Source organism: Microtus ochrogaster, unplaced genomic scaffold (assembly GCF_000317375.1).
Source record: "Microtus ochrogaster isolate Prairie Vole_2 unplaced genomic scaffold, MicOch1.0 UNK5, whole genome shotgun sequence".
Classification (NCBI taxonomy): Eukaryota; Metazoa; Chordata; class Mammalia; order Rodentia; family Cricetidae; genus Microtus; species Microtus ochrogaster.
The window spans coordinates 4,021,364-4,045,369 of NW_004949103.1; the positions used below are offsets into that span (position 1 = coordinate 4,021,364).

A 24,006-nucleotide genomic window follows, 5' to 3' on the forward strand; every position below is an offset into this window, starting at 1 on the left:
AAAGCCAGTACGTGCAGTAGGATCAGAAACCCATTGCCATTGTTCTTGAGTTCTCAGTAGTCCTCATTGTCCACTATGTTCAGAGAGTCTGGTTTTAGCCTGGGAAGATGCATTTCTAACAGTAGCCACGCCTGTCACCCAGGGTGGGCCTGATCTGCCTGCTCTTGATTGCTGCTGTTGTGATTGCTTTTCCCAGTCAGGACTCCTGAACTCTCACCACCCACAGGGCTAAGCTCAATAGGAAATTTATTGGGGCTGGGGAGAAAGGGAAAAGATACAGCATTTGAGTCCCTGGCAAAGCAGTGATGGAGCCCAGGGACACGGAGACACACAGATGTGTCTAGGTCTCCACTGAGCAGTCCTTACCTCCCATCAGCCAACCCTACTACAGTGTGCAGGCTGTACCCATTGCTCTAGGCACCTGTGCTATTGAGAGGCCATTGTGTGCTTGCCTCGTTGTGAACAAAAGGCTGTCTAGATTAAAATGTTCATGTTCTAGGATATGTGGCTGTCCTAGAGGAAGACTTCATACTGTGTGGGCGGGGACATGGAGCTGCTGCTGATATTAGCTAACTGTACGATATGGACCATGCTGCAGAACCCCACTCCTTCTGATGTCTTCATGTGCCTGTTCCTTCATCCGCCTATTTGGAAGGAGTAGCTGGCCTCCTATCTTTGTCCACTTTACTGTTTTGTTTCTTAACAGAAAAGCCTTTGGCCGAAGCACAGCCTGAACTGGGAACCTGGGCCGATGGCAGGGGTGAAGATGAGCTGTCTCCAGAGGAGATACAGATGGTAATGCTAACTGCTTCCTTTCAACTGCCTGACCTAAGTAAGACCTTCAGTGAGTGGGAGGTTGTGCAGATGCTCCTGCCCTGATTTCATACTGGGCTTTAAAAATATAAATACATTTTATATATACTTACCCACTTAATATCCTACTTTCCGTTAGGATTTTCATGATTTCACTTCACAGTAGCATAGGAAAGCAGAAGTTAGCTTGGATGGCCTTGCTAACTCTCTTCACCAGCAATATATAGGCATCCAGATTAAATGAAATGAGCCTTTTATATTTGTAAAGGTGGTGTTTATACAGTTGAGTGATAACTGAAGGATGGCAGAAGCAACCATCAGGACAGTGACCACCTCCTCCTGGTGGCCTGTCCCCTGTGTTGAGAGCTGTTATTTGTCATCTCAGTGGTTTCAGGGGACAGAGCTTTGGTGAGGGCCTTCCAAATGGCAGCTTCCTGGCTGTGCAGCCATTGACAGTGAGCATTTTAGGACTCATCTCCCTGGATCTTCTTCAGGCCTGCAGTATTCACCACCTCTTCCTGCCTTTGGCAAAGAGCAAGAGAGGCCTTGCCAGCAAGCCCCTGCTGGGAAGAGTGAGCTGGGGTCCAGCCTCTGGAGACAGAAGGAACAAAACAGAAGCCTCCTGTCTTGTGAGGATGGGCTCTGCCTTGGCTTAGCCCTCAGCCTTTCAGGAAGCCATTTGTGATGCTGGCTATTTCCCCCCAAAGGCCTCTCCTCCTCACTCCTTTCTGACTCCTATCATGTCTCCAGGGTAGCCTCCTGGAGTCCTCTCTGACCCCAGCCAGCCCTGTATTCTACTTTATTCTGTGCCTTTTCTGCTGTGCTAGCACCATGTGAGCAGGGTCCTGTCTCACTGTCACAGTGTCCTTAGGCCCAGGCCAGTGATCAGGAGTGCTGCTAAGTGGATGAGTGACTGATGGGTTCGTGTGAGTGGTACAAGCCTGTCCACATGTCTGTCTTCCTCAGCATCAGCTGCCCAGCCTAGATGTCAGGCTCAGAGCTTCTTATTCTTCAGATTCCCTGCTTCTCCTTGCCTGAAACAAAGGCTACAACAGAAAGTTTTCTTTCTAGAAAGTAGCACAAACAGGTGAAAACCAACGTGCCAGGAGCCCAGTGAGCCTCAAGGCAAAAGCAAGGACTGTGGACCCCCAGCTGACTGCGGTCCACCCCTGCCTTCATCTGGACTCCCCTGGTCCTCTCACTGCTCTCAGTGACAGCAGTGGCTGCCTCCAGCCCTAGGAGGACAGATGTGAGAGGGCCAGACACTTGGGAGGGCTCTGACGTGAGCAGTCAGGACAAGGGCAGACATGGAGCTGAGCATTGGGGAACAGGAGGTGTCAGACAGCTGGGAAGTGCTGTGGACATGGCAGAAGGTGTGAGCTGTCATAGGGTCTGGGGCTTAGTCTAGAGGCATCTTAGGGCTTAGAGGAGGTCCTCAAGAAACACTGTGTACGGGGACAGGACAGAGCCATGAGTGTTCCCTGGGGATGCTGCGTTAGAAGCAGGCTGAGATGTAGAAACCAACAAATGAGTTTCAACACAATTGGATTGCATTCCCTTCTGACTACTAATAGTGACAGAAGTATCTTAAAAACATGTCATTTGTTATTGGTTTATACAAAATAATTTTGCTAGTGAAAATAATGAGTTATACTTCCCCAAATGTTGCAAATTTGCTATAGACAATAATGTGTACTGCTCAGTCTCTTCATTGAGAAAGACACTTTTGTTGAGTGTAAGCAGAGTGTAAATTTGCGCTGGACCTCACTCTTTTCTGTCCACCATTCTTCATAAAGGAGATGGGCAGAATACTCACAGGGTTTGCAGAGGACTCTGCTTTTCTCCTGGAGCAGTGATGAGCCCCAAAGGTCGGTTAACCTTTGCAGGCATATGGAAGGTAGGCCTGAGGAAGCAGACACTGGGTGTCTGCCATCCGATGGCACAGTCCTTCTGCGGTGGAGTACAGGGACACTAGGACCAGGCAGTCAGCTGTGAATCCTCCTCCTCTTGCTAATTATCTGCATAACTTGGGAAGCAAATGAGTCTCAATGGACCTCAAGCTGGTTAGAATGGATGCCCTGCCGAACTGTGGGAAGTCACAATTGAGAGCCACTCGGCACAGCCAGGGAGGCCCTGTGTACAGTTCACATGGCCCACACACAGCTGAAGATGAGTGTCAGGACGTGAGGCTCTCCCAAGACTGTTGGTGCCAGCTTTTATGCCCTCTGTTCCAACCAGGCCATTCCCCCAAAAGGCTGGCATTTCAGCCTGCAGTGTTCCCGGTTTGTGTTGTGTTGGTGCAGGTGTGGGGGACAGAGGATGTCGTGAACTCTTAACAGGTGACTTAATGTTCAGCGAATGACATTCTTACTGGGATTAATTGCTGAGTGTCATGTTGTCAAGTCTTACTAACTCAAAAAAACAAACACCCCAAAAACAATGGGAAAGAATACTTTATTGTTGGTTTTACATTGGAAGGTACTTTAGCAAATTGTGGTCATAGTTCAGAATCAGTTTTGGAACTTTCCCTCGGGGGTCAAATAATGAGTTAAGCCCTATAATGGCAATTTCATTCATTCTTTTAGCCAAAGAAATGGCTGCTATGTGTTGCAGAATGCTACAGGATGTTTATGTACAGTCAGTCTCCAGGTGTGAGTCATGGTACAGGTGGGCGGTGCCTCGAGTTAGCAGAGGTTATATGGCCGGCTGAGTGAGACTCGGTTGTTTTCTAGTCAGACATCAAGGAAATGCTCCCTTTTAGAGCCCACTTTACTTTTATGTGCCTCATTCATTCTATTCAAGTAAAGTCACCTTTATTGATGTGTTCATTGAAGTAACTTTGAAAGTTGTGAATGTGACCTCTTTCTTAAATCTGTATGAAATGTGTCCGTAGTGGGTGCCCGAAGCAGTTTGTGGAACCCAGGCAGCCAGCTGGCATAAGCTTTCGTACTGTGGCCCAGCATAGTTCCGGCATCTAGAACATAGGTGTTGTTGGGAGACTCTTGGTCCTAAGCCCTCACTTATCTTCTCTGGATGATTTGAGATGGGAATACTTCATTGGGCCTTATTCTTATTTTTCTACTCAGGGGCCTTGGCAGTAGTGACTTTCTTTGTAAAACTTAGCAAAGAGGGGTAGATTAAAAACAGGCTTTCTATAAGATATTGCAAATGGATTTATGTCTTTTAAACAAAGTGTAACTGGAAAGTCTAGCTGGCCAGTAACGGAGTGCAATGGCCAAGGGGGCTATTGCTATTGCTTAGCACACTGTGCTTTCGCCATGGCTGCCCTGAGCACTTCCACCTGTGTTGTGTTGCTTACTCTCATCCAGGAGGGAGTATTGCAGGCTCCACTGTGTGATTAGCCATAGACACCTGTTCAGGGTCACCTGAATCTCAAGCCCTAGATCCTTAGGGTGATGTTGATAAACCAGGGGTGGTGGGGTACACCTCTTATCTCAACACTTGTGAGGTGAAGGGAGGAAGATTCTCAGGTACACAGAGTTGTGAGCAGGCATAGAGTACATATGAGCCTAAGAGGAAAAGATGCTGCTGCATGTCAGCCATCCTTCACAGGGACAAATACCTGAGATCAGCTGCTCAGGACAGGAAAGTTCCACCCGAGTGTATGGTTTCACAGGGTGCTGGTGTGGTCAGTGGCTCCGTTTGCTCTGGGCCTGTGGTGAAACAGCATCATGGCATGTCTGGGAAGGGCATGGTGGGTAAGAGGTGCTAATCTGACAGCCGCCCCAAGGACATGCCCCTAATGACTTACTTCTGCCAGCTGGACCCAGCCTCAGCTATATCCTTCATCATCCTGAATCAGTCATTGAATAATTCAGCAACTGCACCAAAGCCTTAATAATAACCTCTCATGGCTGGATGTGCCAGCTGGAAACCAACTCTTCATCCATGAGCCTTTTCAGGAGAGAATTCATATCCAAACATAGCACACTAAGTGCTAAGTATCCCTTAGACTATGGCCATATTGCATCTCTGGGCATCTAGATACCCTACTGTGATGCTGACCACAGAGACCAGGACTTTGGTTCAGCCCCTGTGCCTGGCCCAGTCCTTACTTACGTGAGGAAGCAGTATGACCGCACAGCTAGATTGACCCTAGAGTGTACTATTTGTGAATTTTCCAGAGCCTGACAGTGAAACGGCCAAGAGCCACAGTTGCCCTGTTGAATCTGAGGTCAGACAGAAGAAAGGGACCTGTAGACATCTCACCACTCACTCTACCTGTCTGGAATCTGTCTCCCGGAGAGTACTCATGTCGACAGCATAGTGTTCTGATGACCTAAGTCTTTTTGTTCCCATTTTGGTGACAGAGGCCAAAGGAGAGTGATTAGATTACTCACCTGCCCAAAGGCATACAGCTTCACAGGTGAAGGAGCTGGGGTTCCACCTGTGACTTTACACCTCAGGGTCAGGGAAGGGTAAGGCTCACAGCTGTCCACAAAGAAACTGATGGCCATTGAGAAGAGGTTGACTAGCTAGGGCCACCTAACCATGGTTATTTTCCTGAGGCTTCACACCTGGTTTCTATACCCACGAGCTATATGACCAACTGCCCCTGCCACCCATCTCTTGGGGCAGGCTTGCCATTCAGAAAACCGCCCTGAAACCAGTGCCATTGAACATTCACAGCTGGACCCTGTTAGACTTTAGTAAGTGTTGACCTTGCACTTATTAAGGAAGTGGTCCTCAACCTGTGAGTCACAACCTTTTGGGGGTTGAATAACTCTTTCACAGGGGTTGCCTAAGACCATTGGAAAACACAGATGTTTACATTATGATCCTAACAGTAGCAAAATTACAGTTATGAAGTAGCAATGAAAATAATTTTATGGTTGGGGATCACCACAACATGAGGCACTGTATAAAGGGTCACAGCATTAGAAAGGTTGAGAAGCACTGGCTTAGGGAAACAGGGTTGGGGGTTTTGTCTGTTTATTTGTTTTTATTAACTCCTTTTCATCTGACCTGCCCTGTAGTAGAGGCTGCTCTCCACCGGAGCTCCCGCCACTGTCAGCACTCTCTTCACCCTTTCCTTAGAGGCTGGCCGTTTCTGAGGTGGCATACTGAACCCCTGGGCGCAGGGAAACCAGAACCAAAAGCTACACCTTGTGCCTGAATGGGAGGAAACCAGAAACAAAACCAGGCAACATTCCAGTAATAAGTCACCTAGACTCATAGGTAATTGTGTTTAGGAACAGTTTCAAAGTAACTAAGGACAAGATTTAAAAGAGCAGAACTTTATTTTATCATTAGGGGGGAAAAAAGAATAAAATGCCTCCCTGGAAAAAAAGCCTATGCACCCCTAAGGGGATTAGTGCAAGTAAATTAGCACCTACAACTAAAGTAATTCCACATTCTCAGAAATACTGCTCTCCTAAGTCACTGCTGAGCAGACAGTCGACAGCTGATACTTTCTGACTCAGAAGTGAAGGTTTCATTCTCTTAGTCTCTTTGAAGCCTAATGAGAAGAGCCATTAGCAGCGCTGACACCACAGTGCACAAGGCAGCCTGCTCTGCTCAAGCGTCCTGCTGGGAACTGCCCCGCCCATCTGCCCTCCTGAAGCATCACCGTCTCTCGTCTCTCGTCGGTCTAGGGTAGAGTGAGGCCTCTTGTGTTCTGATGAGCAGCCAGGCTTGTGCAGGGCTCAGGGGCTACAGAAGAAAGGTGGCTCTGTCCCTTGAGAGAAGCTGGTTCCTGAACAAGTTAAGAAATGTCACAGTGACACTGCACGCAGGGGAACTCCAGAGAAAGTGCTCCCATCTTATCTGGGGCCAGGCCTTATGCCTGTGCTGTTGTCCCCAGCCAGTGAGAAGAGATGGGAGATGTGACTTGCACTTGCACCCTTTAGAAATGACAGAGGTGCCATCACAGGGTGGGAAGTGCCTGGCTCACAGAGAACATGTACTCTTCTGCCAGCCCAAGCAAGGCCAACAGGGAAACGTTTCATTGATGTCATGGGCAGAGAGAACAGCTCAATGCTGGCAGCCATGTAGCCTGAGGAGTTTTTTCAGAGCCTTCTGGTCGGGGACATCCAGGATATGGACTTTACAGAAAACATTTTAGGACAGGTCAGTATGGAATAGACTTGGGGCTTATTCTGAGAATATTCTGCAAACTTCTAGCCAGGAGTGTGCTATTGATCACACAAGCTCTCGATCACATAGGACTCTCAAGGTTCACAAGACCGTCACTGTCACAGGCCAAGAAGCCTGCCAGCCTCTGCCTCACAGTCTTCCTCATACCAAGTTTTCTGTCTAAAAATGTTGCCCTAGAGATAGGTGGCAGCAGTTGGCTCCTATAGAAAAGGTGTCTGGGAGCTGCTGAGCCAGCTTCCTCTGTCCAGCAGCTAGAATCAGCTGTTCCTAAGTCCAGACCTGGGAGGGAGAAACTCTGCCAACCACCGCAACACGCTTGGTCTTTGCGCAGGCTAGCATTTTTCTTTCATAGAGTGTGGTATTTTTCAGAGAATCTTCTGGAAATGCCCTGTGCTAGCCAATAGGATTGGGCTGTGATCCTTAGAAGATGGGTGGAAGGTCAAAGGTTTCATTCCATATAGCCCCTTTCTTGAGCTCCATTTGATGTTATTCTGAGTATATGTGTTTCTTTGCAGTTTGAACAAGAAAACCAGCGACTCATTGGTGAAATGAACAGCTTATTTGATGAAGTGAGGTGTGTATGTAGCTAATGACTTGATGACTGCTTTTCCAGACACCGGGGGCTTTTTCTATTCGCTTTGGCATCCAAGCACCCATATGTAACTGGGCAGGGCTGGCTCGACCTGTGGGAGACTGGCTACAACAGCAGGCTTATGGGTGCTGCAATATGCAGAAAGAGTGGTTGCTAAAGACAGATCACCCCAAAGTGGGACCACACCCACAGCACAGGGCTGCTTGGGTGGGGTGGCTGTGAAATGCAGTAGGGCCTTGCGGCAGGTGCTTGCTCCAGTAGTGTCTGCTTCCAGGGGACCAGGCTCACATGTCTGGAGGCTCCAGGGAACTCATCCAGGCCTTTGTCCCACAGGAGTGTTGCAGTGCTCTGGAAGCACCTGCTGGATCTTTGTACAGCTCCATCCCATTCACAGTGCAGCCCCTCCCAGCCTGGAGACTTACTTGGGTCAGGGCTACTCCCCTTGGACAGCTCCAGGGGTATTTTGTCCCAAAGGTGTCCAAGGCCTCCCTCTTAGCCTAGCTCCCCCATCCCTACCCACGTTGTTGTGGATAATTGGTCCTTCCCGTCTCCTGTGTGCCATCCCCATTTGAGTGCCTTTCTCCTCCCACGGACTTATAGCCAGCTGTGCTGGAGCAGTTAGTTTCAGCTGAGCCAATGTCCACTTTCGGCCCGCACAGCCCAGCGCACCCAGGGTGCTCTAAGCTACAGGAAGCAGGAAAAGGGCTCACCCAGTGTTTCAAGTTGGGCAAGCGCTTAGTTGCTAAACCAGGTGGGATGATCACAGACTGAACTGGAGCATTTTCTTGTCACAGGGAGCTGACTTGAGAGGGAAATGTCCCTTTTTGCAAATGGGCTTTCCAGGTGACAGCGCCTTTTGATTCTCCACCATGCATCACGCAGTAACTAGGCTATGCCGAGGACTTACTGTGTCTGCCCAGTTCCTCTCCCCATCTGGAGTGGCTGCCCGTCTTCTTTTGTTCTCACCTTGATGGTGAGAACTTCAGGAATGTGGACCATTCCTCTTAGATTACCAGGAGTTAATAACTAACATGTCACCTTTTTTATTCTTTTTTGAAGGCAAATTGAAGGGAAAGTTGTTGAAATTTCCAGACTCCAAGAAATATTCACCGAAAAAGTTTTGCAACAGGTAAAAAGACCCAGAGGCCTAGCAGTTTTGAGTTTTGGCTCAGACAGAAGCACGAGTGGTGCAGATTAGGCAGCACCATGTTTTGTTAGGCAGCCAAACTACTCAGGAGTACCAGGTAAAGTTTCCAATCACCTCACAGCAACTGTGGTAAGGCTGAGGGCTCTGTATGGGGACCCTGATTAGAGCAGAGTAGCCCCTGTAAGCTAGGGTATCTGGTGGGTAGGAGGGTGCAGTCCAGGGCTGGGAATTGGGAGCCCCTCCACACCATTGCTCCCCATCTGTAGAAAGGGAAGAAACTGAGGGCTGCTGCCCCACAAGTGTATAATGGAGAGCAGCTTTTGGTCCACAGTGCTCCAGAAATTAGATAGTCTCTTAGGCAGCCCATGCTGCCTTGGGGACACAGTCTGATGGTGGTAGGGCTGCTCCAGGCGACCTTAGGACTTTAGTGCCCATGGACTGTAGAAGACTTTGGGGAGAACACCTCTCTCTGTCTCTGGGCTGCTGGCTCACTCCAATGCAATGCCTGAACCTCACAACAGAGTTGAGTCAACATGCACATGCATGAAGTGGAAGCTAAGGACTCTTCACGGGTTTCTTATAGATCTATCTACCCAAGCCATGTGTGTGGAGGTCATGAAGCCTGGAGACAGGCTTTGTGCAGACACCTCGGCTTGATGGCGTCAGCTGCGTCACACAGGAAGCCATCAAAGCAATCTCCTCCTGGCCTAGCATCTTGCTGTGAGGGAGAGCTCACCTTGGATCAAACACCCAGGATGTTGCAGGGTGATCAGGCTTCAGTCTGGACACTCTACCCTGTGTGCTGTGGCCATTTCCTAAGCCCTATTCCCTGTCTGAAGTAGAGCTGGTGAGCCCTGCCTCACTCTCAGAACCAACAAATAGGACCACTGACCTACCTGGCCTACGCCAGGCCTTGTGATGGGACTCTAACCAAGCTAGGAAGTGCTCTGCTTTGGTAACAGCACACATGCCACTCTACATGGTACTCCAGTGACACGGCCGCATGTACCCAGCCAACTACCAAGAGAGGCCAGCTGCCACGGCAGTCACTGCACCAGAGGCTGGGCAAACAGCCCCACTGAGAGACAAGAGAGCTGCCCCAGGGGAGGTGATGTGCTTTAGGGGGTTGCTGCCCCTCTAGAATCCAGCCAAGGGCCTCTTGGACTTCCATGTTAGGGGCTGTTTATGGCAAACCTCTCAGCTCCTGATCTGATATTCTCCACCAGGGCGTCACTACCCATGTGTCCTGGTCCATGTGCACTCCAGTAATGTCACTACTAGGAACTGGGTGGTTGAAGCCTGCTTTCCATTCTGCAGCATTTCATCAGGCAGAGCTCCCTAAAAACCCACATTAGGGCATACCTCCCTCAGCAGGGAGATCAAAGGCAGTGTGGTAGGGTCTCCTATAGCATGGTCTCATGAGCCAGGACCAGCAGCCCCACTTCCATGTTCTCTCAGCATCTGTCTGTGGCATTTGTCACCAACAATTCATATATTTAACTCTTACCCCATTAGCAGTGTGTTGAACCATGTTGTTTGGGTGGCTAGTGTGTTTCAAAGTCTGGACCATTTCAAAGCTGACTTCTAGACCTTATGAAGAATAAATGGAATGCTTGGTGGGAGTGGCCAGTCCAGAATCAGCAGATCATGTTTGTCCTTGTCACTTGACAGTTGACACCTGAGAGGTGATAGGTAGCAGACAGTGCAGGCTCTACGGCCCGATAAAAGCCTTATTCTAGTCCTGCCACTCATACTGTGTGGCCTCCTATAAGCTCGTAAACATTTCTGAGCCATGAGTTTCCCTTCTTCTTTGGGTTGGGTGGTACCTACCTGTCAGGTGAGCATTCCAAGGCTGTATGTGCACAGCCTCTAGAACTGGAAACATGGCAGCAACTACTTGCAGGAGGATAACTTCTTGGTTGGGAGGAGATGACTGGGTTTATCTGACACTTTCCATAGGAAACCGAGATCGACAACATTCACCAGTTAGTTGTGGGGGCAACAGAAAACATCAAGGAAGGCAATGAAGACATCCGAGAGGTGGGTACCTGGGGCTCTCGGGTCTGATTTGGCACATCACTGTGTCCCAGCAGCCGAGTCTCACTGGTGAGGCTGTCCAAGAGCACTGTGTAGAGCTCAGGGCCCATCCTGCAGCTGTAGCCATGGTGTATGGTCAGGGCCAGCCTAAGAGCATGTATTCAGAAGACCTGCTGGCTTACTTTCAGCTCATTCTCAAGAGAAAGTAGTTCCTGGCCCTGTAAGAACAGTATAGGTGGGAGAACATCCAAGTTGGGCTAAGACAATCCCAAGACAAGGATAAGCCCACTGAGGGCAAGAGCCCAGAAACTGTCTGGAGGGCATCTGGCCCTCTGAAACTCAGACCTCCTAGTAGGCCCATTACAAGACAAGAGCATCACTGGGAAACCTGATTAGTCCGTGGGGAGTTGAGTCCTGGGAGGTCAGGCTCTGCCCACCCGAAGGATGAAGGGTAAGAGCTCAGTGTAAAGGTACTTGCTGCCATCCAGGGCAACCTAATTTTGATTCCTGAAATCCCATGGTAGAAGCACAGAATTAATGTGGCCTTACACCCCACACACACCATGACATGCATTCCCACCTGCCCACACACAGAGAGAAATGTAATTTTAAAATGGATTACAAGGCATTTGTTTTCTGTCAGGTCTCCATGCACGGTGGAGACCTACCTTTTGTTCCTACTTAAGCCACCTATCTAGGGCATTCTTGGAGGTGTACATGGAAGGGTGGGTACCTAGCTCTCAGACACCTGTGTTCCTTCTACCAGGCCATCAAAAACAACGCCGGCTTCCGAGTGTGGATCCTCTTCTTCCTTGTGATGTGCTCCTTCTCCTTGCTCTTCCTTGACTGGTATGACAGCTAGCCCACAAGAGCTGCACCTGTGCCTCCTGCTGCCTCCGACACCACATGCCAGCATGTGTCTCATCTGCTGCGCAGCTGTGTAAGGTCCAAGGGCTGGGGAGACGTGGCCCCCAAGCCGATATTTGGAACCTATGAGACCGTGGAAATGCATGGATTGAAAGTGCCCTAGACAGTCTTCAGGGGCAGAGGGTAATGGGGCTAGGCAGTCAGGGGCTGCACCTCCAGGAGAGGCCACAAGCACGGCGGGGCAGAGCAGGGCAGGGATCTGACACACCTGCTATTCCCATTACAATGCTTGGGGCCTCGTCTCCTGCCCTTCCCACACCAGTAGCTTCAGGGAGGAACAGACCTAATGTTTCTAAAGTCATTGGTTCTTATTTCCTTATGGCATCTAATATGTGCCGCTACGTGGCCATTTTGTCATAGAAAATCATTCACATCTGCCTTGTCAAGCTAATAAATGCAATTACAGCCACTTATTGCAGTCAGTGAGTCTCCACCGAGCAGCTCTGGATGCCACCTGGCCGGACAGGCACTCTGGTGCCCTCCACTAGACCTCTCTCTCCTGCCCTGGCTCCCAGCATGTGAACAGCAAAGCCAGGGCCTAGGTCATGTGAAACCTGGCTTCCTGCCACTGGCTCTCAGAAGCTTGTGTTCTAAGAAGAGTGTGGATTTCAAAAGAACAGGCCTTCTGCCGTTGTCCCTGCACACTTTCCCCTCCAGAAGAGGCTGTGTGGTTGCCTATTGAGAACTAGAAGTGTACAGGACACAGCTGATGTCACTCAATTCCTCCTGAAGCGCATGAGTACAGACAGTTCAGTGTGCAGCTATGTACCCACGAGCTCTTTATTTGCAGGGAATGTGAGAAGGTACATTGGGAGGATCCACAGTGGGTAAAGGACTGCTACTAGAAAGCACAGTGGGGCTTGCCTGCTGCACTCACGGTTGGGAGTCAGATCCCTCTGCAGGACAAGCTTTGGCACGCGTTTATTGCTCTTTGTGCATTCCTCACAGCTTCCCAACGCCCTTCAAGCACAGGACTGTGTGACCCCGCCACTCCCCAGCCCCGTGCTGAGCTCATGGTCTTTGTTTTGGAGCACCCCAACAATAAAATATTCTGTCTCAGTAGCACACCTCAGGGAACAACAGTGTGGCTGACGGTGGCCACCATGCTGGTTCACAAAGAATCTCACACTATTTGCCATCTATTTCTGACCTACTAAGGAACACTGAAACTTCTGACATACCCACTAGAAAAAACACATTCTGAGAACATGGAAGAAAACAACATGAATAGCTTTTTCTATTTAATTGTCTTATACATTTACCTACTGGTGATTTTGTAAACATATACTTTAATGTCAAGATTCGGATTGAAACATAAACATACAAAGATTGTGGACTCAGATATTCTCTTTGAAGGTGCCACATCAGCCCCCCACCAGCCATCCTGCCCCCTTCTCATAACACAGGAGTCACATCTGTTCACAGATTAAAAGCTACAGTAGCCCTGGCTTACCCAAATTACATTTTCACTTTGCCCACCCAGCTAATAAAATGAAAAACCAAAACCCACCTGCATACAGGGCTGTACGTGCAAACATATTCATAACAGGAAAGAAAGGGGCCAGTGGGGGTTCTTCCTATCTAGCACATCACCAGCAGACACCCCACCCCCAGGAAAACAGGTTCTGCACCCCCTGGCCGAGAGCCAGCTCCTCCCCACCCCAACCTTGTGCTCTGCTCAGTGCACACACCAAAGAGAACCTCCCAAGGGGCTGGCAGAGTTGCATCATGGCGCACACTTTCCTTTCTCTGTGCCACTTAACAGTGCATCCTGGCAGTCAGTGCTGCTGCCAGCAAAGCACAGGATCACTTAGATATGGCTATGGAGTAAGGTCTGCAGATAGCAAAGGGGCATAAAGGAAAAAAGAAACCCACCAAATGCATGACTCTGATGGCCTGACCCCTGGCATATCTAGTGTAAATTATCTTTTGACAGCATCCAGTGAATCCCAGTGAAGGAGCTAAATGAAACTCCTCAGCATGGACAGTGGCATCAAGCTCTCTAAGCAATGCTGAGATGTGCTTGTTTTTAGCCTGTGGGTGGTCCGCAGCAGGTTTTATTTGCAAAGCAGCATTAGCAAACAGAAGCAATTGCACCGTAAATGAGTAACCTCTAAATTATCGGTAATTATATTTAATGAAATGTCCCTCAAAGTCCCTTTGTTGCCTTCAAGTGACACATTGTAGGGAACCCGCCCAGCTTGCTAAGCTGACTTCTCTGCAGCTTCAGTCTCCTGTTCCGACAGCTTCTCTTCTGACAGAACTGACATCCATGGCGACACGGAGCGTGTGATGCTCTGCTTGGCCAGGTTGTAGTGGTTTATGACAGTGTAAAATTTCTCCCGGGCACTGGAGTCTTGCTCCGTGTAGTAGCTCTCCAAGCCTTCTGGAATGCACTGGGTGTTCTGTAAGACAGGAGGCCATGGATATGATGGTAGATGCAGGGGTGGCCAGCGTGTGTCTGCAGCGAATTTCCCCACCCCCGAAGTAGCTTCTAAGCATCTTCCCTGAGCTTGCAGGAATAAACACTAACAATGGACAGATGAGTGGGGCCTGCCTCCGAGAGCATAGTTGTCTAGAAGATTGGCTGTGCTGCAGTGGGCACCTGGGCTCCCGGGATAAGTGTAATAGGCAGCCTCCCTTTGCCAAGTCTGTAATTGGCTGATTGTCCTTGGCTATTCGTCTGTTAGAAGCAAGGACACTTTTGACATGTCTATAGACAAACCACCCGAAATAAGAGGAAGAGCACCAAGGGAGGATTTCTTTGGGGGCCAGTGAAGAGGCTTGCAGTCAAGCCTGGCAACACTAGTTCAGTCTCCAGGACCTGCTTGGTAGGAGGAAAGAACTGGCCCCTGCAAGTTAACCTCTGAGCTGAGCCATGCACCTAGCATGGCAGCATCTCTACCCTGCCCTAGGCCCCTATTAGGCTATGTGACTAACCTCAGATGAAGAGAATATGAGTGGTTGTAACAAGCAGCTTTGGGGCTAGCTCCCAAAGCACAGTGTGTCCCCACCACTGTCCACATCCCCCTTCTCAACCAGCTCTGACCACCCAGAGAAAAAACCTCAAGAGCCACAATGCTGGAAAAGATGGGACCTGAGCTCCAGATGAGTCCCTGCACTGCCTTCCAATCTGGACTTCTGAGACCAATAAGCTTCCCACCCTGTTGAAGCCACTGTCATTCATGTCTAGCCACCCAAAGCTTGGTATCACGAAGCCTGCTCGGGTAGGAACCTGAGACCCCACAGTTGAGTCGGGGCGGGGGGATCCTTTGGCCACCACCCATTCATTATCTGAGAGTTTTAAACCCATATACTCATCTCCAGCCCACAGTGGCTTAGCAGTCTGTGCTCAGTCCATCTGTATTTCAAATGTCTCCCTGGGGAGTGAGTCCGGCATCCTAGCCAAGGCCACAGCCCAGGACCCACTCCTGTTAGAACCCTTCTGGGTTTTCACCCCATGACACACAAGGCTGAGTTATTCTCTTGGATGTCTCCATCCCCAACCAGTGTAGTGGACAGGGAGCCCAAGATATTTGGAAGTAGCTCCTGGGAACTTTGCCTGAGTCTGAAAGCCAAGGGCAGGTTGATGGGGCAACCCAACTGGGTACCCAACCTTACATCCTGTGCATCTCAAGCCTTCTTTCCATCCACTGGCAGCGAAAGGGGACTCCCTCTTGCCTATGACAGATCTCTACTTTTCTTTTTTCTTTTTGGTTTTTTCGAGACAGGGTTTCTCTAGCTTTGGAGCCTGTCCTGGAACTAGCTCTTGTAGACCAGGCTGGCCTCAAACTCCACCTGCCTCTGCCTCCCGAGTGCTGGGATTAAAGGCGTGCGCCACCACCGCCCAGCCAGATCTGTACTTTTCAAGCCAATTCTCTCACAGTGAGGTTCATGCCACTCAGTCCATCTTCTAGGTGGAAAAGTGGAACCTAGAGAGGTGACGAGGCTCGCTGAAGCAGATGTGAGGACCACACAAGTAAATACGAGAGGCCAGCTCCAGCTGGGACCTCCCGTCAGCACCATCTTCCACCACACACTGGGCCACTCTTCTGGGGTGTCAATCCCTGATCCCCCACCCAGCTCAAGGATATAAAGAGTGTGAAACAGACCTTTCTATCGTCCCCACCCTGAGGACAGTGGGTCCACCCTGCTCTTTCCAGCATCTGCCACTGGCATCTATGGTCCAGCTAGCACTCTTACGTCCCTGCCTTGGCACACTTGGCCTCAGGAGTGCAGGCCAACTCGGCTTAATCACCCATGCTTCCTGGTGTGGCAGCTACCATACTGTCGCCCCTCACAACCCTCAGAGGTGGAGATAACAGCACTCGGGGTGGCTCTGGCCTGCACAGTGGGAGCATGAGAGGATGGCACACCCATAAGCCCACTAAGCTGCCAGGCTTAGTGGGAGACCCTCTTCCAAAAGAGAAAGGAGAGAGATAACTGAGGAAGACAAGCCATTGACCTGGCCTCCAGGTGTGTGGTCCTTTACTGAGCCAAAGGCCACTACAGCTGGAATGTAGTATCACCCTCTGAATCCTGCATCACTTGACATTACTCTGCTGCTGCTGCTGCTGCTGCTACTCGGTGTGACAGGGTGGAGCATGAAGGACGCTGATGGAGAAGAGGAGGCTGCGGTCATGGAGAGCAGCCATCTGGGCAGATCTGAAAGCTATTGGGGGAAGGGTCCCGCTCTTGGGGGAGGAGTGAGCTCTCTCTCCTGAGGACCCCTCCTGCAAAGAGCCTGCTATGGGTGTAGGGCCTGGACAGCAGGGAGCGGCCAGCAGGTGGCTAAGAACCTAGCACAGCCTAAGCACAGGTGCTGATTAACTTCTCTGCTGGTCCCTCAACAAGGTCACCTGGCCTCTCCAGGAGGGGCAGAGGGTGGTATATAAGGAATCCTGGTAGAGCTGCCAGCAGGCAGGGCTTGCAGATCATCACTGTGTGGGACAGGAAGGTGATGGATGGTTCGGACAAGGATGGATGGCGACAGTGCAGGGCCCAGTGAGCACTTGGGACCCTGTGCAAATATAATCGCGGTTGAGCCTCCAGGCTTTCTTTTCTAGGCTGCCATCCCTTGTGCCTTTCCTCAAAGGTGCCTCCGCCACTGGTGAGGTGGCTGACGCTGTAAAGGACAAGCCCTTGCTTGTGGAGACCCAGGTCTCCTTAGCAGCTCCCTGGATCCTGAAGTATAAAGCTTAGAAACGCCCGCAGGCTCGCGGGAGCGCTGAGAGCTAGCTCCACAAAAGCAGTGGAGGGTGCTTATCCCTGACCCTGCCCTTGGTGCAGCACCTCCCGGGAGAGCACTGGCTGAAGCTGAGTGCTACAGACAAAGCCTGGCTTTAGTGCCAGGCCACAGCCCCAGCTGAGATCTCAAGTTCTCTTGTCAGAGCCCCAGCCCCCTCATCTTTAAAATGGGGCTGGTGTGCCACACAGCCTGGCTGCTCTTGTAGTAAGGACCAAAGTTGGCATGGGGCAGCTCAGAAAGAAGCCAGAGCGTGGCCAAAGATAGATGAAATGTTCCGAGAGCCCTCCAGAGTACAGCCTGGAGTGTCCTGACCCCAGCGAGGTGCAAGGAAACCCTTACACTGCAGGAGGAAATGGCTGACCAAGTTCTTCTTGCCCTCACCACCCTCACTCTGTCCTCCACGCATAACCCTCCCCAGTCCCTGGGGAAGTGGGGGGAAGGCTGCAGTCACCATTACTCCTGTCCAGTCTGGCACACAGCACAGGACCCTGCTGGAGCTTTGCAGGCAACCTAGATCCCAGGAACAGCAACTGCTTGGCACAGACATAAGCATCTGAGGGCAGCTGGGAAATGGCCCTGCCCTCCAGACACTCTGCTGAAAGACGACAGCAGGTGGCGTCTGACACCTCCCATATAACATGGCCTCCAAAGATGTCCAGAGGCCCTCTGAGAGGATGATGCTATCAAGAATCGCAGAAGGAGCTGGGGGCACAGATGTTCAGTCAGTGCCCACATGGAGAAAGGCTCTCACACACCTTTTTTGGTCAAATAAAATGCAAAGTCTAGGTCTGATGGAGGTGGGTCTTGTATCTTATCTGTTGCTTTCATTGGTTAATTAATAAAGAAAACTGCTTGGCCTGATAGGTCAGAAAATTAGGTAGGCAGAGTAGACAGAACAGAATGCTGGGAGAAAGAAGCTAAATCAGGCAGTCGCCATGATTCTCCCACCCAACACAGTCACAGGTTAAGATCTTCCCTGGTAAGCCACCTCGTGGGCTACACAGATTATTATAAATGGGTTAGATCAATATGTAAGAGCTAGCCAATAAGAGGCTGGAACTAATGGGCCAGGCAGTGTTTAAAAGAATACAGTTTCCGTGTTAATTATTTCGGATAAAGCTAGCCGTGCGGGCGGCCGGGTGCCAGGAACATAGCCCGCCGCTCCTATTACAACATAGGTCACATAGAGGGGTGTCTTGGAAGGAACATGACTGTCATATGGCCTGGGCCAGGGTCACTGAGGAGTTTGGACAGGGTCTCACTATGGCCCAGGCTGCTTCCATCTGAGTGCAAGGATTGAAGGCACACATCACCACCCTGGCTTCATCTGTCTTTTACCTGCCTCCACACACGCCTCAGCTTGGGCCATCTGGCTATGGTAAAAGGGCTTCTTGGTCGCATTCCGGCTTCTGAGGCCCTCCCCTCCCCTGACCCAGGCATCCTGTCCAGCCAGATTCCCAGGGCTCAGCTGGTACACTGGTACACTTAAAGAGGCCCCTAGAAAGTATATGCAGAAGAGTTGAAGAAAATGAAGGGCATGACCTAGAGCCTCTGAACCCTATTTCCCATGGGTAAAAGGGAGGAGGCACACCCTCCCCGCCTAGTATCTCTGGGGGCATCCAGGGTGAGTGGCTCACAGCCCTCACGACCATCCCTCCACCCAAAGTAGATGTGGAATGCGTATGTCTAAACATGGAGGGAGGAAAGCCTGCCCCACCCACCCAGCATGGCCCCTTACACCTCCTAGCTGTATCACCCAGACTGCTGCCAACTGCAGCCACATTAAGACACCAGTAGAGAATGTATGAGCCCACAGTAGTGCACTTCCAGAACTGCCTATGGAGTTCTGAGGACCGCAAGCCCTGTAGGGCCTTTTTATCCATACAGATCCTGAGTTCCCTCCACACTGCCAGGAATCTGATCTGACGTCAGCCTGGATCCTGGCCTTCTTCATCAGCATCCTTCTACACCAGCCTCTCCCACAGCATTTAGGTTTGCTGAATGGAACCAGAAGTTTTAGCCTCTTGTGCTGGGCAGGGACCTGCCCCAGACCAGAGACAATGGGGCAGACCAGACAGGAAACCCAGGACAGCTCTGTGGCCGGTGGAGTGCCGGTCTGTCATCTGTGAACAATCGGTTGCAGTAGGGAGCTGTCTCCTGCCCATCCTGTTCCCCACAGAGGCACCACTGCTCCCTGTGATCCCAGCCTCTGAGTCACCCAGCTTTGGGCCAGGTCCTCCCACTTTGTCCCTCCTGGCCTTCTTAATTCAATCTTCCTGTCCATCCACTGCCATACTGGTCTGCCTCTCACATTGTGTCTGCCATCCAGACCCTTTCTTCCCTGCCCCACTGTGGCAAACTCTCCCATCAGCCCCTGCCTGCCTCTCCCAACCTCCAGGTGACCCAAGGGACCATCCTCACCACACCCTCTTTTTCTGGGGTCTTTGCTAGGCAATCAGGGTGCTGAGCAGGGTACAATCTAGCTGTACGCTGGCCACTCTCCCACCAAGCACACCCCAGTCTACCTGCTGTTCTCTCCTGCTCTGTCCCATGCGTCAGAAGCTGCCCCAGTATGAACCACCTTCTAGAAAGGGCAGACACCATACTCCATGCCAAGACCTCCTCACTCAGTTTATACATGACAGAAGGGCTTCAGGAAAGCAGTCTTTGCGTCAGTGGCTCCTGGCTGTGGCCCAGCACCCTGAGCGGCCAGAGCTGTCTAATGTGGCAGGTATCCTATAATCGCTGCAGAAGGAGGGAGGGGCTGAAAGTCAGAAGCCCTGGAGGACCTAGCAGTGTAAAAGGAGGATAAGGTCCTGGCTGGAACATGTCAAATCTCAGCTCTTTTAACTTGCTCTGCCAGGGAACTGAAACTTCACCTCAGTGAAACCCAGACCCATCCATCCAGCAAAGATCCATCAGCCCTTCGTGCTAGCACACACGCTCAGTGCCTGCTCTGTCTCCACTGCAGCAGTGCCGAATCCTGCCCAGAACCGTTTTCTGTCAGCTGCAAAGTTCAGAACCAGACACCAGTGAGAGGGATGGGGAGCCTGTAGTGAGTGAGTGGGCTGCGCCTCTGCTCTGCTCCATCTCCTACCTCCACCCACCTTCCCGCCCTCAGCTTTGCTTCCTTAGTCCTCTGTCCTGTGTAAAACGCATCTGTGTCAACAGCAGGCTCGTGGGAAGGAGGCGTAGAAGCAGAGAGAACATTCCCATGTGTGCATAAAGCCCAGATGCCAACACGGCTTCTGCAGTGGAACCTGCAGGCAGGAGAGCCCCTCTGTGTGGCTTAGGGCACAACCTTTCTCTTGGTCACTGTCCCCTATCCCCCACCAGGTACTGGAGGGAAGTGTCAGCTGGCATTTTCTGCCCCAAGGGATAAGCCAGGGGTTTCCTTCCCAGTGACCCTCTTTCCGGTCTCCACAGGCATGGCCTTCAGCAAGGACCCTCACACACACATTGTGGGTGCACAGCCAAGGCCCTACTGCTGTAGGATCCTGGGATTGGGAAGGGAAGAGGTGCAAAGGGCATGGCCTGGGGGCTACGGCCTTACCTTCAAGACAAAGCCATCAGGGCAGGAGCGGTCGTACTTGTACACTTTGTAGACGACCAGGAAGACGACACAGGTGAGGAAGGCCAGGGCAAAGAGAACCAGCACAGAGACCTGTGGGAAGAGGCGAGGAACACCTTGGGGCCAGGCGAACAGCTGACTGACCGGCAGAAGCAGTCACAACGCAAAGGCGTGTGCACCCATGGGGATAACCTTTTCTTGGACATTCTGTATGGCTTTAACTTCCCAGCACATCGGCATGTCATCTTCACATGTTTCTAGTAGTCCAGGCTACAAGGAAAACTCTGGGCACTGCCACAAGAAGGCCTCAGTCATGGCCCCAGGCAACTTGAACCCTTGACAGAGAAGTAGGGCTGGGCTGTACTCAGGGCCCCCCCGCTTACAGAGCTGAGTACCTAGTCACCTAGGAAACAGCTGTTCCACAGACCTCTCCGGACACCCGTCTCACTGTGAGGACACCGCCACTCAGACCTCATGTTGGAACCACATACATATAAACAGGAGCTCTGTCCTCATCTCTGCTCTCTACGGTGTTCAGAGGACAGGAATTATGCTTGGGTTTCCTTTGGGCGTAAGCTACACACCAGAATGCCCAGCGCTGGGTAGGCACAAAGCTTCAACAGTGTAGGCGATGCAGGACTCACAGATGTACAAGCAATAGTACCACACCACAGATGCTACTATATTTGGACCTTGAGATGCCCACCTGGCTGCTGAGGAATGTGGTGGGGACAAATGTCTTGAGGTGACAGAGGGGTGAGGTGAAGACACATGCTGAAGGGTTCGGGATCCCTGGACATACCCCAGGAGCCAGCATGGAGGCCAGGTACCATGGATACCAGTCTGGACATTGCTGGCTTCCTGCCTCCTACCCCAGCAGCCAGGAACTGTCCCCCGCTCAGGACAGCGTAGGTGACCCCGCACTGGAGCTGTCACCAATCCATCTGAAGAACCTGTGCATAGAGCTCATGCCTGGTTCAGGAGTGAACCCCGCAGTCTCGGGGCTCAAGGCACCCATGGGGATAAGACTGGCAAGGGTCTGATGGCAGCTACCGCACAGCAAGCACATAAACTTCTGGCCCTGGGAGGTGAGTATGGACCTTGATGAAGAAGGAAACTAGTGTACAGGAAAAAGGAGTAACATCCAGGCTGCCAGTGACAGCCACCTTCCCTGGCAGTGCTAGGTCCAGAGAGGCCACTGCCAGAGCTGTGGGAGGGTCCAGGAGGGACAACCGTGTCTAAACACTGGACGCCAAGGCAGTGAGACTCTGGCTGCTGCTCTTAGAACCACTGGCCATCTCCCTGGCTTTCTCAGGGTCCCACAGATGGCAGAGCAGGATCTCAGCCCAGGCCGCCTCACCAGGAATCGAGCCTGCAGGGACCCCAGCCACATGTCTCTCCTCCCACAGGGATGAGCCCTGGAGATGCTGCACAACTGTAACCCAGGTACTTCAGGAGGTGCAGAAGTTCAAGGTCATTCCCAGCTGCACAGCAAATTCAAAGCCAGTCTGGGCATCTTGAAATCCTGCCTCAAAATAAAATATGTCGGGGTGGCAAGATGGTCCCAGGGGTCAGGGTGCTGGCCTGAGTTCAACGCCAGGGCCCCCGTGGGAGAAAGTGACTCCTGGAAGTTGTCCTTTGGCCTCCACACAAGTGCTGTGACACAGTGGTGCCGCAGTGTGTATGTGTGCGCCTTAAAGGTATTGAGAAAATGAGAAGACAGAGTGTCCGGGAACGCGCTCCCAGCCCCACAGGTGTGTTCAGCCCAAGTGTCTGAGGCTGGGGCCTCATTTGGAAATGAGGTTGCGTTAAGATGAGGTCATTAGCATGGGCACTTGTCAAGTCTGACCAGTGTTCTTATAAGAAAAGAAACCAAGGCAGAGACGCTCACTAGCGGGAATACCACGTGCAGATGGCAGCTGGAATAGGGCCTCTCTAGCCTTGCAACAGCTTTAGAGATGGCAGTAACTCCGCAACACAACAGGGCTCAGAGGTGGTGTGCACCACCACACACACACACACACACACACTTTAAGTTCGGACTTCTCGTGCCTGAAAGCATGCTTCTGAGGTTCCCCCACTTCGTGCTGCTTTGTTCTGGCAGCACAGGACTTGTGTTCAGAGCACAGGCCTGGCTCACCTCACTTGAAGACAGCTCCCCCACACACTTGCTCTGCAGGTACCCCAGCCCGACCCAGCACTCAGGCTGTGTCTTCTCATCTTGCCACCCTTCAAAGCCCTGGCCTGTCTCTGGGGCCCTGGAAGGGTCTGGAACGGCCCTGCCTTGTTCTGGACCCCAGCTGCACAGGCAGGCATCAAATAACCAAACAGGAGCTCCTTCCTAACTCCAGGAGAATATGGTGTGTCCCAGTTTGGAGACCTTCATGACCTCCCCTCCCCCACATATACATACCCATGAGACAGTTGGTAATATTCTAGAACACGGAACAAAATTACTGAGTCAGACGTCTGCAATTCCTCCAGGTTTGGGCAGTCTCCTTGAGGCTTTCTCTACAAGGACGAGCAGATACTCTGCCTCCAGGAGAGTTAGACCTCCATCCATTCATCCTCCAATCAACTGCAGGACAGCCAGACCTGCAGGCACAGGTGAGCCAGCCCTGCACAGCAGGTGCCGGAAGGAAGAAGGTCCCAGAAGGGCACCCTGTGATTCTCAGTCTCATCTAGGAAAAGGGGGGTTCCAGCTCCATGCTGATGTTTATGATCTGCAGGGGATCACAGGCAGGCACACAGTGGGCACACCAGGCCTTTAACCTCATGCTGCAGCCTCCATGTAGAAGCTGGAAAACCATGTCACACTTGGTTCGTGACAAAGGCCCGGATGTCAGAGGGGGCACCTTCATTTGGGTCATCAGGACACCAGAGGAGCTAGGCACCAGGAAGGGGCCATGAAAGAAGAGAAATGGAAGAATCTCATGATGATGACCCAGACCAGACAAAACCAGACTCAGCTGTGGCTATGTGTTAACACCACAGGAGCCTCATCCAGAGCAGTGAGAGCAAATATCAGGGGTGGGAGCTGAACATCAGAATCGCTTAATGCTGCCCAGGTGGACGTCACAGGCACCCACTTACGGGCAGAATCCCCGTAACCTGAGGCTACTGGGCTGCCATGTAGCTTTGAACATCAAAGTGTTCCCCTGAAAGGTTTAGTGCTGAAGTTGGTCGCCAGCTGGCAGAATGGACGACTGCAGGGGTGCCAACTTCATCCGTGAGCTACTCCATGAGCAAGTTCATAGCTAATAGGCTATTAGGAGGTGGGCCTGGTTAGGACACGTGAGCACTGGCGGGTGCCTTTGAAGGGGGATTTTGTCCCTGTCCCCTTCCCCTCTCCCTCTCCTCTCCTGTCCCCCTTCTCTCAACGTCCTAGCTGCCATGAGTGAGCAGCTCGACCTCACTAGACCCTTTCCTTTACGAAGTTCTGCCTCACCACAGCAAGGAAGGTGCACCACCCGGCAGGCTGGCACAGATGCCCTGGAGCCCCACCACAGGGCAGGCTGACAGAGGTGCCCTGGAGCCCCACCACAGGGCAGGCT

The 24,006-nt window shown here is 51.5% G+C and overlaps 2 protein-coding genes across 4 annotated transcripts in view; one reads left to right on the forward strand and one right to left on the reverse strand.

The window, feature by feature from the left end:
• Positions 1-12,042, forward strand: part of Stx18 (syntaxin 18) — a 103,463-nt gene extending 91,421 nt beyond the window's left edge. For 2 of the 3 annotated variants that reach the window (XM_005365959.3, XM_013353318.2), the window contains 5 exons: positions 707-795; positions 7,446-7,504; positions 8,582-8,651; positions 10,629-10,709; positions 11,473-12,042. In XM_005365959.3, coding sequence (XP_005366016.1) covers positions 707-795; positions 7,446-7,504; positions 8,582-8,651; positions 10,629-10,709; positions 11,473-11,568 — 395 coding nt within the window. In that variant the 3' untranslated portion in view covers positions 11,569-12,042. The remainder of the gene's footprint in view (positions 1-706; positions 796-7,445; positions 7,505-8,581; positions 8,652-10,628; positions 10,710-11,472) is intronic. The other variant, XM_026788614.1, reaches the window with a different exon arrangement.
• Positions 12,043-12,847: 805 nt separating this feature from the next.
• The window catches only part of Nsg1 (neuronal vesicle trafficking associated 1), a 23,245-nt gene continuing 12,086 nt past the window's right edge, over positions 12,848-24,006 (reverse strand). Inside the window, exons 4-5 of the mRNA XM_005365961.3 lie at positions 20,435-20,545; positions 12,848-14,038 (exon numbers count right to left, since the gene is read on the reverse strand). Coding sequence (XP_005366018.1) covers positions 13,838-14,038; positions 20,435-20,545 — 312 coding nt within the window. The 3' untranslated portion in view covers positions 12,848-13,837. The remainder of the gene's footprint in view (positions 14,039-20,434; positions 20,546-24,006) is intronic.